Source organism: Hemiscyllium ocellatum, chromosome 10 (assembly GCF_020745735.1).
Source record: "Hemiscyllium ocellatum isolate sHemOce1 chromosome 10, sHemOce1.pat.X.cur, whole genome shotgun sequence".
Classification (NCBI taxonomy): domain Eukaryota; kingdom Metazoa; phylum Chordata; class Chondrichthyes; order Orectolobiformes; family Hemiscylliidae; genus Hemiscyllium; species Hemiscyllium ocellatum.
Genome location: NC_083410.1, coordinates 66985800 through 67002148, shown reverse-complemented (window position 1 = coordinate 67002148; position 16349 = coordinate 66985800). Strand labels below are relative to the sequence as shown.

The following is a 16349-nucleotide window of genomic DNA, read 5'->3' as shown; positions in this document are numbered from 1 at the left end:
GGACAAAGTCATGGAGCTATTACTGGACAGGCTGACGCAGAGGTAAAACTTCATCTTCCCTTAGAAGCAGCAACGGAGGCCATAGCTTTGGACTGTGAACATGCTGGCTTGGTCTGAGGTTACCCATGTTAAAGCACTCTTTGCCATCTGAAGAAAATGCCTGACACTGTCAGGGACGTTCTCAGTTCTGCCAGTGCAAGTGCCACCACCTTCTCTCTAATGCCTCACATACTCTTTATCTCTGCTAGTGTACCAATCTCCCATGTTATACTAATCTCACAACATCCTGCAACATCTTCCCTTACTCACCATCACCTACCCTAAACAATAACAGCTGTGCCATGCACTTCATCGCCCTTAATACCTGTCTCTCTCTTATTCCAAGAGGAAAGAAATTCCAAACAGAGCTGGAAAGACTATTGATCGGTAGTTGACATTTGACTCCACACCCTTTTGTGGACTGTGGCTGTCCCAAGTAACTGATTGACTGTGTCCAAGTCCCTTGTCTGATATTGGAGTCTGCCCCTGACTTACTGTCATACGATCCCCAATTCCAGACTTTCTCACTTGACTAACTGAAGTAGAAAATGGGGGAGATACTAAGTGAATATTTTGCATCAGTATTTACTGTGGGCAAGGATATGGAAGATATAGACTGTAGGGAAATAGATGGTGACATTTTGCAAAATGTCCAGATTACAGAGGAGGAAGTGCTGGATGTCTTGAAAGGGTTAAAGGTGGATAAATCCCCAGGTCCTGATCAGGTGTACCCGAGAACTCTGTGGGAATCTAGAGAAGTGATTGCTGGGCCTCTTGCAGAGATATTTGTATCATCGATAGTCACAGGTGAGTTGCCAGAAGACTGGAGGTTGGCAAACGTGGTGCCACTGTTTAAGAAGGGTGGTAAAGACGAGCCAGGGAATTATAGACTGGTGAGCCTGACCTCGGTGGTGGGCAAGTTGTTGGAGGGAATCCTGAGGGACAGGATGTACATGTATTTGGAAAGGCAAGGACTGATTCGGGATAGTCAACATGGCTTTGTGCGTGGGAAATCATGTCCACAAACTTGATTGAGTTTTTTGAAGAAGTAACAAAGAAGATTGATGAGGGCAAGCAGTAGATGTGATTGATATGGACTTCAGTAAGGCGTTTGACAAGTTTCCCCATGGGAGACTGATTAGCAAGGTTAGATCTCATGGAATACAGGGAGAACTAGCCATTTGGTTACAGATCTGGATCAAAGATAGAAGACAGAGGGTGGTGGTGGAGGGTTGTTTTTCAGATTGGAGGCCTGTGACCAGTGCAGTGCCACAAGGATCAGTACTGGGCCCTCTATTTTTTGTCATTCACTTAAATGATTTGGATGCGAGCATAAGAGGTGCAGTTAGTAAGTTTGCAGATGACACCAAAATTGGAGATGTAGTGGACAGCGAAAAGGGTTACCTCAGATTACAACAGGATCTGGATCAGATGGGCCAATGGTCTGAGAAGTGGCAGATGGAGTTTAATTCAGATAAATGCTAGATGCAGCATTTTGGGAAAGCAAATCTTAGCAGGACTTATACACTTAATGATAAGGTCCTAAGGAATGTTGCTGAACAAAGAGACCTTGGAGTGCAGGTTCATAGCTCCTTGAAAGTGGAGTCACAGGTAGATAGGATAGTGAAGAAGGCGTTTGGTATGCTTTCCTTTATTGGTCAGAATATTGAGTACAGGAGTTGGGAGGTCATGTTGCGGTTGTACAGGACATTGGTTAGGCCACTGTTGGAACATTGTGTGCAATTCTGGTCTCCTTCCTATCGGAAAGATGTTGTGAAACTTGAAAGGGTTCAGAAAAGATTTACAAGGATTGCCAGGGTTGGAGAATCTGAGCTACAGGGAGAGGATGAACAGGTTGGGGCTGTTTTCCCTGGAGCACCGGAGGCTAACGGGTGACCTTATAGAGGTTTACAAAATTATGAGGGGCATGGATAGGATAAATAGACAAAGTATTTTCCCTGGGGTCAGGGAGTCCAGAACTAGAGGGCATAGGTTTAGAGTGAGAGGGGAAATGTATAAAAGAGACCTCAGGGGCAACCTTTTCATGCAGAGGGTAGTACGTGTATGGAATGAGCTGCCAGAGGATGTGGTGGAGGCTGGTACAATTGCAATATTGAAGAGGCATTTGGATGGGTATATGAATCGGAAGGGTTTGGAGGGATATGGGCTGGGTGCTGGCAGGTGGGACTAGATTGGATTGGGATATCTGGTCGGCATGGACAGATTGGACCGAAGGGTCTGTTTCCATGCTGTATATCTCTATGACTCTATGTCTCTAAGTTCTAATGACAATCACGTCAAGCAAACTACCTTTGTGTTTATGGTAATTAGCAAGGCAAGACAGACGTAATACAAGGTAAAAACAATGACTGCAGATGCTGGAAACCAGATTCTGGACTAGTGGTGATGGAAGAGCACAGCAGTTCAGGCAGCATCCAAAGTGCAGCGAAATCGACGTTTCGGGCAAAAGCCCTTAAGCTTAGTATCTCTGGCTGAGGGAGGCAAAGCATACAAATGCAAGGCAAGCCACACAAGGCGGAGATACTGTAAGTATCCAAGTAAGTTCAGAGTGAATGAGTGCATGACGTGAACAAAGAGCATGTATATGCAGCCTGGTCCAGCCAATCAGCTGGTGTCTGTTCCTGAGCACAAAGTGTCCCTGCTGTAGATTGAATGATAACTACCACTGCAGCAGAGATGCATGCAGCATTGAAGTTCAACAGCTTCTGGAAAGTGGATTGAGATGTGCCATAAAGGTTTTTAGAGTCTGGCACATATTAGATGCCAATATGCATGGACATGGGGGGCAGTGCCTGGTTGCTCATGGAGCACTCTGAGATGTTGGTGGCCAAGTCCAAATAGGAGGTGATTAGACTCTGTCTTGTTGAAGATTGTTGTTGTGTAATACTTGTATGGTGTAAATTTTACTTACAAGCAGTGATCTGAATTTGCCAGACACCCATTCTGTTTTACATGATGAATTTTCTCAGATTTAGCTCATTGGCAGGTTTAGTTAGATAGGAAACTGAATTTCAATGAGGCAAATTGTGTGGAAAATGAGGCATTTAACAAGCAATAATCCCTAAACCCCTTTACTTGGCACCTGCCACTGCCTAATGAGAAACTCATCAAGCTGCTTACGACAAGCATAAAAATGGCATGAGTTACTCTCAATGTCAAGGTGGGTCTTGTCAGGTTTTTCATCCAATTCTGACACAAATCTTGCTGTAGCCCACATTGCTCAGACCTCTAAATATTTCAGCAAATGACTTGGATAGAATAAAGTAAATTTCAAAATTTGCTGATAATGCCATATGGGACAATTACTTACAATAATACCAGTTGACTACAACAAGGCATAGATAGGCTAGCAGAATTAGCAAAGAATTGTCAAATAGAGATTAATACAAGAAATTGATTAATTTAGGCAGGAGCTATAGAGCTAGCCTTGGTATAGCCTAGGTGATGTGCTGCAGTGCATCTTACAATTGATACAACAGCCCAATTGGTATCCCAATGACAAAGAGAATGAATGGTGGATGGGGTGCCAATCAATTAGGCTAGTTCTGAGCTTTTTAAATGCTGCAGAATACCTTTGACCTCTTCCTGTAATGATGTATTTATGTGTCTGGTTCAGTTAAATTTCCCATCAATGATTATGTTCAGGATGTTGATGATTATCTATTGTGCAGTTCTAATTCCTTTGAATATCAGTATGAAGTGATTAGATTCTGTCTTGGTGGAGATTGTTGTGTGTGATACTTATATGATGCAAATTTTACTTACTACTTAACAACCCAAACCTGAGTGTCGTCCAAGCCTTCTTCAGTGCGGGTACAGGATGTTATCTGATCTGAAAGAATTGCAAATATAACACTGCAGTCATTGGCAAACATCCCATCCTCTGACCTTATGATCGACAGAGGGTTACTGCTGACACAATAAAGGTAATTGGGAGGAAAAATCAGCCCTGATGAGCTCCTGCAGCAATGTCCTCGGGCTGAGATAATCGCCCCTCTAAAAAGCAGAAATATTTTCCTTTGTTCGATGTAGGACACCAGTGGAAAATTTGACTCCGATTTCCAGTGGGTTCTTTGATGTCAAATCTGGTCAAATGTTTTAATTGCAAGGACAGTTGTTTTTATCTCACAGAACTTAAGTATTCTGTCCATGTTTAGACCAAGGCTGTAATGATGTCTAGAGCTCAATGTCGAAAAATTTATGGCAAAAAATGTTTGGGGAGCATGGTCAAAGCTGTTGGCTGAAAGAGCAACTTCCACAAAAATGAATGCAAGCAGCTTTTTCCTATTGATAAAAGAAAGCTTTAAAAGCAAAATAAAGTGGAAGAAAACTTAGAATTCCATGCATTTGTCAGAGGCACATTTAAAGCAAGAATAGCACAATATTATACCATTCTTGTGGTCAGGCACATCTCCAATAAATAGATATCTTAATAGGAATACAATCAAAATAAGGACATAATTACGTTCTGTCATTTGATCAATATCTCAGTTTTGGTCTTTCGTTTAGGATACTATAACAAGAAAATCCTTTGAAAATTAAAGCAAATTAAGTACTAAACTGTTGCAATTGATAGAAACAATAAAAAAAAATTAGATTAGATCTCCATATTACAGAATTGAGCTATGTTTTAAGAAAAGGGAGAGTGTTGCAGCGTAGCCACACCCCAAATAGAAAGTAAAGAAAGTCATCAAAGTAAAAGCACCTCAACATTTCCATAATTTTATCATCTACAGAGTCTGCTATTATTTCAATACCACTGTGTTTATTTTTAAGTTTTGTTCCTTTCATGGTGCAGATGTGCTAATTTAGTTCAATGGATGAAATCATAATGATGATGGCATTGGATCAGATGTTATCTTACTCCATTCTGCTACTGCACCAGTTAACTTTCTGCAACAAACAGTGCATATTCAACATAAGATAAAGTGAGGAGAATAATTTTGTACTGGGTTTCTCTATATGTTATTTTATTGAAGTGGTTAGTATGCATTTAATGAGTTAGCAGCTATGTTAAAATATTTAAGACAAAATTTAATGTTAAATCATTAACTAGTACGCTAAGATTGAAGAACATTTAAATTTGTGTTATTTAATTCTGCATCACTGAAATGTATACTTTCACAACAGAAGTTATTCAGGAAAGAAATTAAGCCACCATTTAAACCAGCTGTAGGGAGACCAGAGGATACGTTTCACTTTGACCCTGAATTCACATCAAGGACACCAATTGGTGAGTAGTTCCTTTTGTGGTTTTTTGAATTGCTCAGTTAAGTTCATGCATTAAACTTGGAGTAATTTTGAAACTATGTGATTGTGTAAAATAGACAATGGTGAGCTAGAATGTTTCATTTGCTGTCTGGAACTTTATCCTAATCTTCTGGGCTGGATTGTGTCATCAATTTTGGTTAATGCAGGTTTTTAGTTAACCCTAAAGTTTGTGCTATTCTGAAGCATTTAGTTTATTCAGAAATACATTTATAGATGGTAATGATTTTGTTTAGTGGCTACCCAAACCATTTGATTCTTGTGTAAATATTATTGGAATAAGAATATGTTGTTTATGCTCATGTATATGTTTTAAAAAGTCTTTCATGGATTGTGGGTGTCACCAGGAAGTCAGCATTCAATGCCCATCCCTAACTGCTCTTGAACTGAATGACTTGCTCATTCTATTCAGATGGCAGTTAAGAGTCAATCACATCACTATGAGTCTAGAGTTGCATGTCGGCCAGACTCAGTAAGGACAACAGATTTCTTTCTCTAAAGGTCATGTGAACCAGATGGGTTTTAATGATAGTTGATAATGTTCCACACTCACCACTAATGAGACTAATTTTCAATTCTTAAATTACTAAGTGAATTTAAATTCCATCAGCTGATATAATGGGATTTGAACCCATGTCCCCAAAGTATTGGCCTCAGTCTCTAGATTATTGGTATAATGACAGTCACTTTTATAGGTGAAATAGGAACCCCAGATTTCCTGTTTGTTTAGTAGATAGATCTGCATGGAAAAACTAACAGGAAAATTTTAAACAAGACATCTCTAGCCAAAAAGATGCAAAAAGATACGGCCCTCTCTCCCTTGTATCCCTATACACAGTGGAAAAAACCCACCATTTCGACTGGGATAACACATCTATCATGGGACAGGCTAAGGAAAGACATGCCAGAGAATTCCTAGAGGACTGACACTCCAACCACAACGCCATAAACAAACACATAGGTCTAGATACCATCTATCAACCCCTCAGAAAATGAACAGGAAATGACATCACCACAAACCCTAAGAACCCCATCCAGGAGAAAGATATAAATAGAAAGCAGGAGACAACAGCTTCGTTTCACTCAGAGCTCACCACTGATGATGTTACCTAGCCAGGTAATGAAATGTCTGGATATCAAACCTACAGCTCAGCAAGCAAACCTACACCCTAAATTTCCATCATCTAGAAGGACTAAGGCAGCAGATACATGGGAACATGATCACATGCAAGCTACCCACCATCGTGACTTAGAACTATATTGCTGTTCCTTCAGTTTCGTTGGATGAAAATCCTTGAACCTCCTTCCAAAAAGCATTGTGGGGTATCTACTGCAGTGGTTCAAGAAGGCAGGTCATCACTGACTTCTCCACTAAAATTATGGGTGGCCAATAAATATTTAGTGATGCTCATATCCCATGAATTTTTTTTTTAAATGCGCCTGCTGTGAGCTTAGCCATTTTTATGAAGCAAAAGGGATTTCACTCCCTCGATACAGTTGATTGTACAATATGTATTTCCTGGTGTCTTGTATTATAATGTTGCCTGAAGGAGGATATTATGATGGTGAGTGATAAAGACAAAGGAAAAAGAATGAGTCTGTTGATGAGTAGGAGATCTGGTTGAGGATATTGGAATCACTCGTGAATAAACTGATCATGCAGAACTTATGCAAAATGGAACTTCCTATTATCCTATTTTCTCTTCTATTTCCTCCTCATATTCTTGTACCTCAGCTTCTTGTTCAGGCTGTTCTCTTGTGATGGTCAGGTTGTTCAGCCCTAAGCACATTTCCAAACATTTTGGTATCTATCCCACTGAGTGCACCTTTCTAGAGCAGTCCAAGTAGGGAAGTGTTTCTTGAAGACATGGAGATTGTACCCTGTAACATTCCCTCATTTTAGGTCTCCTTTGAATATATATATATATGGGATTCAAACCCGAATCATGAGCCAGACAATGCATCACCAGGTGAATGCCAGTTAACCTGACAGCAGGAAGGATTCCTTCATTTTTTAAGAAGTTTGCTATTTCATCTATATTTGGCCCTCCATCACAAGTCAAAGGCTGGCTACTAGGAGGTAAGGGTAATCCCCTTGTGACATGGCTCATGATTAAGGTTTGAATCCCACACACATATTCAAAGGAAGGGAGTCTGTGTCTGAGGGGGGTAGCTTCATTATCCACAGATCCACTATCAATCAGACCACAAGGTAATCCATCTGAATCAAATCACTTTGACCAATGACATAGAGACACGTGAAGGAAGAATTCTTAAGCTTGCAAGACAGCACTCTGAGACTCCATTCAAACTATTGGAAGCTGTTTGTACTACAATGGAAGTTGTGACATTGGCCATAAGACATTGCTTCATGGTGGGCTCCACAAGTATGGCAATGGAAGTGACTACCAGTTCCATATTTGAAAGGGTAGGGTTGAACATCAATGAAAAGTCCTTTTCCAAGTGGGTACAGACTCCTCCAACCTCCTTGACATTGTCTTTCCGGCAAACTTGCCATTGTACCGATTATTTCAGTGTACGCAACTATAGTGATTTGAGCCAGGTTGATCTTGTTGACCATATGGTAGTTGATTGGGGTTATTAACATGGGGCAATATAACCAGGACAGATCTTCAGGGAGAGGTAGTCACCAAGGGGCATGGACTGTTTTGTTTCCCCCGCCAACTCTATTTTGATTTAACCCTACCCTCCCCTTCACTTTTTTGATCACGCAGCATTGCCCTCTGAGAAGGGCACAGCCTGTCACTGGCCACTTTCTTCTTGGTGGTGGTACATAAATAAAGATTTACACACTTGTTGGTTTTCACTGTGTCAGACACCTGTACACACAAGACATGAGTGCTGGGGAAAATAAGCACAAAAAAAAATAAACAGAGGATTAAAAAATATATAACTCGGAGATTAGAAATAAAAAGTAAAATATGTAAACAGGGGATTTAGAATTTCCTCATTTCAGAGAAAAGCAAAACAAAACAAACAAAAATAACCCAGACAGATCTTCAGGAGAGGTGGGCACCACAGGCATAGACTGCTTTGCTTCCCCCTCCAACTCTATTTTGATTTAACCCCTATCCTCCCCTTCACTTCTTTGTTCATGCAGGCTTTGCCTGAAAGGAATGAGGCACAGCTTGTCACTGGCCACATATAAAACCAGGAGAGAGGTGGACATCATCAGGAATGGAGTGGTTGTTTTCCCCTCCAATTCTATTTTGATTTAATCCCTACCTTCCACTTTGCCTTTCTCATATCAGCTTTGCTGGCTGTGGGCTTTGCTTGTCACTGGTTCATTGGCCTCACATGTGCCTTTACTGGTGGTGGAATATTCATAAAGTTATTTTCACTTGGTGCTTTTCACTGTATCCTGCACCTGCACACACACAAATATGGTTGTATAGAATATGAGCACTACTGCTGTTTGGCAGAAGTGTGGAGGGAGGGGGTGGGGAAGCAAACAAAAATATAACAGCAGATGGAGAATCTTCAAAAAAATATATAACCAGGAGATTACAATCTCCTCAGTTCAAGACTGCACCACCAGATTATATTTCCCTCTCCACACCTATCCGTTTTCCGTAAAGACCATTCCCTCTGCAACTCCCGTGCCAGGCCCACGCCCCCCTCTAACCCATCCTCCCCTCCCAGCACCTTCCCTTGCCACCGCAGGAATTTCAAAAACTGTGTCCAGACCTCCATCTGGACATCTCCATCTGCCTATTGCATTCCCAGCTAACTTCCTCCCAACCCCTCTCCCTCCCATTTATCTCCCAGCCCCCTTGGCTCACAAGCCTCATTCCTGATGAAGAGCTTATGCCTGAAACGTTGATTCTCTTGCTCCTTGAATGCTGTCTGACCCACTGTGCTTTTCCAGCACCCACAATCTCGACTCTGATCTGGCTGGCCACAGCCAGTGTACTGAGAAAAACAAATATAACCAGGAGATTTGAACCTCTGCGGTTCAGGTGACTGACTCTGAGCTGGCCGGTCACAGCCAGTGTACTGTGTGAACTAGTGAATTGAAGGATGATTTGATAATGGGACCCAGCCTCTGAGCTGCTGTTTTGGTATGTAGGTACTGGACTGAATCTTTATATATGGATCAAGCCTTTATGGGTTTGCATTATGCCTTTATGTGATTACCATGCCTTTTCAGTGGACCATGTCCTTGCGGGTGAACTAACATGCTGGTGTGGACCACGCCCTTATGTGCGGATTATGTATTGTCTGTGCAGACTCTGCCTTTATGGTTGGACTCTTTTTGTGTTTGGACTGTGCCTCTGCGTAAGCCCTGTAGAGCTGACCCGACCAATAGTTGTGTGGAGGCCGACCAACAGCCCTGGGAAATGTGTGTTTGTCTGTAAAATTTTGTGCTACTGATTGATTTGAGATATGCTTCTATACAATGTGTTGTGTCAATGCTTCTGCTTTTCAATAAATTGTCTGATGTATAGTGACCTTGCCATATATCGTGTTTGAGACACTGTATCTTTATGGGATTTGTTCTCGATGTATTGTGAATGATGTTATGTGTTGTGTCTGACACTATAATCTATGTAAGCTTTGAATAAAAAAGTACAAAAATATAATCAGCAGATTAGAGTCCCTCCATTTCAGGTGACTGACCTGAGATGGCTGGCCACAGTCAGTGTACTGTGCACACGTAAAGAAAGGGTGACCTGGTGACAAGATACCAATCACTGTGCAGTTACTTCAGTAACCAGTAGCCTTCTTATATAGGCCGAACCCTCAATGCCCTTATTTGGGTCTATAACAGCAGAGGTTTGTATGGCATTCCACTCTATTGAGCTGCAATATGTGTTACCCTTATTCTATCCTGGCTGTAGGCCACTCTTGTACAATGTCTCACAATGTGTAGACCTCACCGCTAAGCCATCCTGTATAGTATATTGTCAGTATCTGAGCAGGTATCTGTGAGTGTTAGAGTACCGATGGTGTTTCCTGTTCATTGTTATTTTCCTTCACTCCAATATTTTTGCTTCTATTGCTGCCTAGTCAGGTTGCAGTTCTTGGATATCTGAAAGAAGAAAGGCAGCAGGGATTGTTGTGATAAGAGGGATGGGAATAAGTCATACAAACATCTAAAATAGTAGCAAATGTAGATCATTTGGCCCCTAGAGCCTATTCCCCATTCAATAAAATCATCTATTGGTGTTTCAAATTCCACATTTCCATTTACCCCCAATAATTCTTGAATCCCCTGCCTAACAAGAAGCTATCCAAATCTGTCTTAAAAATATTCAATAACCTCATCCTAACTGCCTTCTAAAGCACCGGTTCCAAGGTGACATAACCATTAGTGAAAAAAAGCGTATTCTCAAATCTGTCCTGAAAGAGGTGAGCCGTAATTTTAAAACAACGCTTTCTAGTCCTGGACTGTCCCACAAGAGGAAACACCATCAACCGAAGGGATTGTGCAATGAGGAGGAAGAGGTTAACTATGGGATACCTTCAAGATAAATGGTTTCAGCTTCAGTCATGTCAACTCCAATGATGTCAAGCACTGTCTTCTTCTTGGAGTCAGAATAAGCAGCTCTGACTCCCCCTGACTATGAATTGTTGCTTCTGGATGTGCACCGCATTGTCCTACAAGACAGAAAGAAGAGTATCAACAAATGTCTTAAGCCTTTGAAATTTTGGTAGAGGGATAAATCAAATTAAAATGAAGGAACAAATTCATGGCCTGAAGTTATTGGATTCAATGTGGTGTTTTGAAGGCTGCAAAATACCTAAGCAAAAAAAGAGGTGGTAATCCTCCAATTTGTGTCGAGCTTTGTTGGAACACAGAGACAGAAATGTTAGCAAGTGAACAGAATGGCATAGTGAAATGTCTCATTTTCCAGCCTGACTAAACAGGGGCTCAACCCAAACTTCCCTGGTCAGACCATAACTTATTCCAAATACTGTTTACCCATTATCTCTTTAGAACTGAAGTGTTGCTGGAAAAGTGCAGCAGGTCCGGCAGCATCCAAGGAGCAGGAGAATCGACATTTCGGGCATGAGCCTTTCTTCAGGAATGACGAAAGTGTGCCAAGCAGGCTAAGATAAAAGGTAGGGAGGAGGGACTTGGGGGAGGGGCATCGGAAATGCAATAGGTGGAAGGAGGTTAAGGTGAGGGTGGGGGCGGACAGGTCAGGAAGAAAATTGCAGGTTAGGAAGGTGTTGCTGAGTTTGAAGGTTGGCACTGAAACAAGGTGGATGGAGGGGAAATGAGGAAACTGGAGAAATCTGAGTTCATCCCTTGTGGTTGGAGGGTTCCTAGGCGGAAGTTGAGGCGCTCTTCCTCCAGCCGTCGTGTTGCTATGTCTGGCGATGGAGGAGTCCAAGGACCTGCATGTCCTTGGTGGAGTGGGAGGGGGAGTTGAAGTGTTGACCCACAGGGTAGTTGGGTTGGTTGGTCCGGGTGTCCTAGAGGTGTTCTCTGAAACGTTCTGCAAGTAGGCGGCCTGTCTCCCCAATATAGAGGAGGCCACATCGGGTGAGCAGATGCAGTAAATGATGTGTGTGGAGGTGCAGATGAATTTGTGGCGGATATGGAAGAATACCTTGGTGCCTTGGAGACAAGTAAGGGGGCGGTGTGGGTGCAAGTTTTGCATTTCTTGTGGTTGCAGGGAAGGTGCCGGGAGTGGAGGTTGGGTTGGTGGGGGGTGTGGACCCGACGAGGGAGTCACGGAGGGAGTGATCTTTTTGGAACGCTGATAGGGGAGGGGAGGGAAATATATCCCTGGTGGTGAGATCTGTTTGGAGGTGGCGGAAATAACGACAGATGATACGATGTATATGGAGGTTGATGGGGTGGTAGGTGAGGACCAGTGGGGTTCTGTCCTGATGGCAAAGGGGGTGGGGCTCAAGGGCGGAGGGGTGGGAAGTGAAGGAGATGCGGTGGAGAGCATCGTCGACCACGTCTGGGGGAAATTGCGTTCTTTGAAAAAGGAGGCCATCTGGGTTGTTCGGTATTGGAACTGGTTCCCCTGGGAGCAGGTGCGATGGAGACGAAGGAATTGGGAATATGGGATGGCATTTTTACAGGGGGCAGGGTGGGAGGAAGTGTAGTCTAGATAGCTGTGGAAGTCGGTTGGTTTATAGTAAATGTCCATGTTGATTCAGTCGCCCGAGATAGAAATGGAGAGGTCTAGGAAGGGGAGGGAGGAGTCTGAGGCGGTCCAGGTAAATTTGAGGTCAGGGTGGAAGGTGTTAGTAAAGTGGATGAACTGTTCACCCTCCCCGTGGGAGCACGAGGCAGCGCCATTACAGTCATCGACGTAGCGGAGGATAAGATGGGGGGTGGTGCCAGTGTAGCTGCGGAAGATGGACTCTTCCACATATCCTACGAAGAGGCAGGCATAGCTGGGGCCCATGCAGGTGCCCATGGCTACTCCTTTGGTTTAGAGGAAGTGGGAGGATTGGAAAGAGAAGTTGTTCAGAGTAAGGACCAGTTCAGTCAGTCCTGATGTGGCCTCCTCTATATTGGGCAGACAGGCTGCCTACTTGCGGAACGTTTCAGAGAACACCTCTGGGACACCCAGACCAACCAACCCAACCACCCCGTGGCTCAACACTTCAACTCCCCTTCCCACACCACCAAGGACATGCAGGTCCTTGGACTCCTCCATCGCCAGACCATAGCAACACGACGGCTGGAGGAAGAGTGCCTCATCTTCCGCCTAGGAAAAAGGGATTAAATCAGATTTCTCCAGTTTCCTCATTTCCCCTTCCCCCACCTTGTCTCAGTCCCAACCCTCGAACTCAGCACCACCTTCCTAACCTGCAATCTTCTTCCTGACCTCTCCGCCCCCACCCCCACTCCGGCCTATCACCCTCACCTTAACCTCCTTCCACCTATCGCATTTCCAACACCCCTCCCCCAAGTCCCTCTTCCCTACCTTTTATCTTAGCCTGCTTGGCACACATTCCTCATTCCTGAAGAAGGGCTCATGCCCGAAATGTCGATTTTCCTGCTCCTTGGATGCTGCCTGACCTGCTGCACTTTTCCAGCAACACTTTTTCAGCTCTGATACTCCAGCATCTGCAGTCCTCGTTTTCTCCATTATCTCTTTATGCTCACTAACCTAAATTGCCTCCCTTATTTTTTCCTTTGTCCCAACTAGCGTTACAAACCTCTCCAAACTCTGAATTTCTCCAATTTTGAAGTCATGTCCATCCACGATGTTAAATATTAAACAATTAGCAACAACAATTGTTGTAACACTGAAGCCTCAGAGTTCTGGATTTCTCAGCCTAAATCGCTCAACGTCTCCAAATCTTTGCTGTCCATTGAGCACTCCTTAAAATCTATTCCAATCAATATTACTCTTAATCCTCGCGTGATTCAGAGTCAAATATTGTTTGAGAATGCTGTTGGATTCGCGTATTGCTTTAAGTGTGCTATTTTAGCACATTATTGTTTTTGCATTTGTGATAAATTGTGTGCCCTCAGTTTCCTTTCTGTCTCCATTTCCTGTGATTAGGTTAAGGCATGGAACTTACGTCATCCATCCATCATGCTTCAGGAAACATGTAGCCTCTAACTGTCCAAATTGTTGGGGAGGAAGAATGCTAGCACTTTCCATTTTGGGGAGGACACATAAATAAGAGACGAGCTTACCAATCGCTGAAGCATTTGGGAATAAGGGACTTTCCACCTGCTTCATATAGGCAAAAGTGAGGACTGCAGATGCTGGAAACCAGAGTTTAGATCAGAGTGGTGCTGGAATAGCACAGCAGGTCAGGCAGCGACCGAGGAGCAGGAAAATCGAGGTTTCGGGCAAAAGCCCTTCATCAGGAATAGAGACAGGAAGCCTCCAGGATGGAGAGATAAATTGGGGGGGGGAGGGGGGGAGAGGAGCTGGGGGGAGAAGGTAACAAAATGGCTACCTTCTCCCCAACCTCACTCCCCACCCCCATTTATCTCTCCACCCTGGAGGTTTCCTCCCTCTATTCCTGATGAAGAACTTTTGCCCGAAATGTCGATTTTCCTGCTCCTCAGATGCTGCCTGAACTGCTGTGCTTTTCCAGCACCACTCTGATCTAACACCTGCTTCATATCTCCACTTTACCATTGATTCAATGTGTGGAAATTATAAATATTTTCTCCCAAAATATAAAGTCCTTGTCTATAAGCATCCTTCCCTACTTAAAGATCCAGTACCACAGATGACCCAGTTTTAATCAGAGTCCCTGACCTCACATCCACTAGTTCTGACCCCATTGCTCCTAGATCTGACCCAAACTCCATTGACCTCTCATTGTTGTTTACTCCCCCGATGCCTTTAACATATTCCTTCCACAGCACTTCCCAGTGGCCAATCACTTCCATCAGTCATCTATATGGCCTTTTCTTGCAGCACTGATGCTGTGTTAATGTGGGAAAGCAACACACAGGAGTTTGATTCTTAGATCCTTCCACAGATAATTATCGTATAGATTGCACCCAAATATCGGCACTCCCAGATTTCCTGACCATGATGTCAAAAACCCAAGTTTCCTGCAACTTAAAACAAATGGCTTCAAATACCTTCTACAAATTTGGTACTAAGGTAATGAACTCCAACAAAATTACTCTCTATGGCCTAGACATTTGACCTCATGGCATAATTTTTCTGATGTGTATGTCCCAAATGACCACTCTTTTGCTTTATGATGTTTGCCAGTATGCGGTACTGGTTAAGGATTTTTTTTAAGATAATTTGCTGGAATTGAGGAAAAAAAAATGTAAGATTTTGGGAGTTATCTGCAGGCTTCCAGATAGTTGAGATAAACTAGCAGAATATGATTAACTAAGAGAAATTTGTTTCAAAGATAGTGCAGTCATAATAGCAAATTCTAATTTTCCCAGAATCTGTGAGAAATAGCTTAAGTTCCAAAGGCAACAGATTTATTGACTGTATTCAATCACTTTCTGAAGCAATTAAAAATTGATAAAACCAGGCATATTAGACCTGGTGGTGAGTAATGAGCATCAGAAAAATTAATTTAAACAATGGTTTAACAGTGAGTGAACATCTAGCCAACAGTGATTGTAATATGATAGGATTTAATACCAGACTGAGAGGAAAAAAAGGTGAGTCACAACCAAGATAATTAAACTTAGATAATGTTGACTTTGAAAGGTTTGCAGAACTGATAACGTAAAAATACAGAACAACTAAAAATAAAATCTGCATAAAGTTATGTAATTCAACGACCTTAGTCAACGGAAGAAGTGAGCAATGGGAAAGAACTAGAAGAAAAGGGCTTAGTCAAATGGAAAAAAAAAGTGTTGATATCATGGACTAAAAGTGATATCAAAAATAGGAAGTGGACTTCTCAAATTTGGCAGTGTCAATTTTGGGAGTTTCATGAGGAGGTTCTCTCTGTGAGCACTAGCAACATTTCTCATGCAATTTTATGCCGCTCACCTCATTAAGATGATCCATACCACCACTCTCTCAATTTCGTGCACTGACCAGCTGTGTTAGCCACTGCCAGAACCATCCAGGATTTCCAACACCAATGCCATATTTGAAGGCAAGCTTCACCCAGGTAAAATATTGCAAGCCACGGACTGCACTTCTGTCAAGACTTGTTCCACAGATGGCTGAGGCACAATGGCACCACACTTTACTAAAAGAGACCTGGAATCCTGGTGGATGGAATCATGGATGGGAAAAATGTCCTCTTTCCTCAAGACTGCCAGAAGACCCCACAGACCAGACCCTGCCAGCTTGCGCTGAAATTGTCACGTGAATCTGTTGGTTTCTGTCTTTGAGAGGAATGTCCAACAATGCCACAAGATGGTTAATGACCTTCTGTGGTAAGTGCTGCCATATTCTCTTTGCTACTTCACACTCTGGCTAATGTTGAAACTGCTCACATCTTCTATCCAAGTTGATGGTCCAACACTCTCACTACTGCATGCAGCATCTTCCTCAATCCCTACCCCATCCAAAATTACAGACCCTGCATCTCACTGCTCTGCTTACTCACTCACCCATCAAACTGCTACA

General features: G+C 42.9%; 1 protein-coding gene across 4 annotated transcripts in view; it reads left to right on the top strand.

The window, feature by feature from the left end:
• rps6ka2 (ribosomal protein S6 kinase, polypeptide 2) overlaps positions 1 to 16349 on the top strand; it is a 387513-nt gene that overhangs the window by 302208 nt on the left and 68956 nt on the right. For all 4 annotated transcript variants that reach the window (XM_060830971.1, XM_060830970.1, XM_060830969.1 and 1 more), the window contains one exon: positions 5191 to 5293. In XM_060830971.1, the coding sequence (XP_060686954.1) occupies positions 5191 to 5293 (103 nt within the window). The remainder of the gene's footprint in view (positions 1 to 5190; positions 5294 to 16349) is intronic.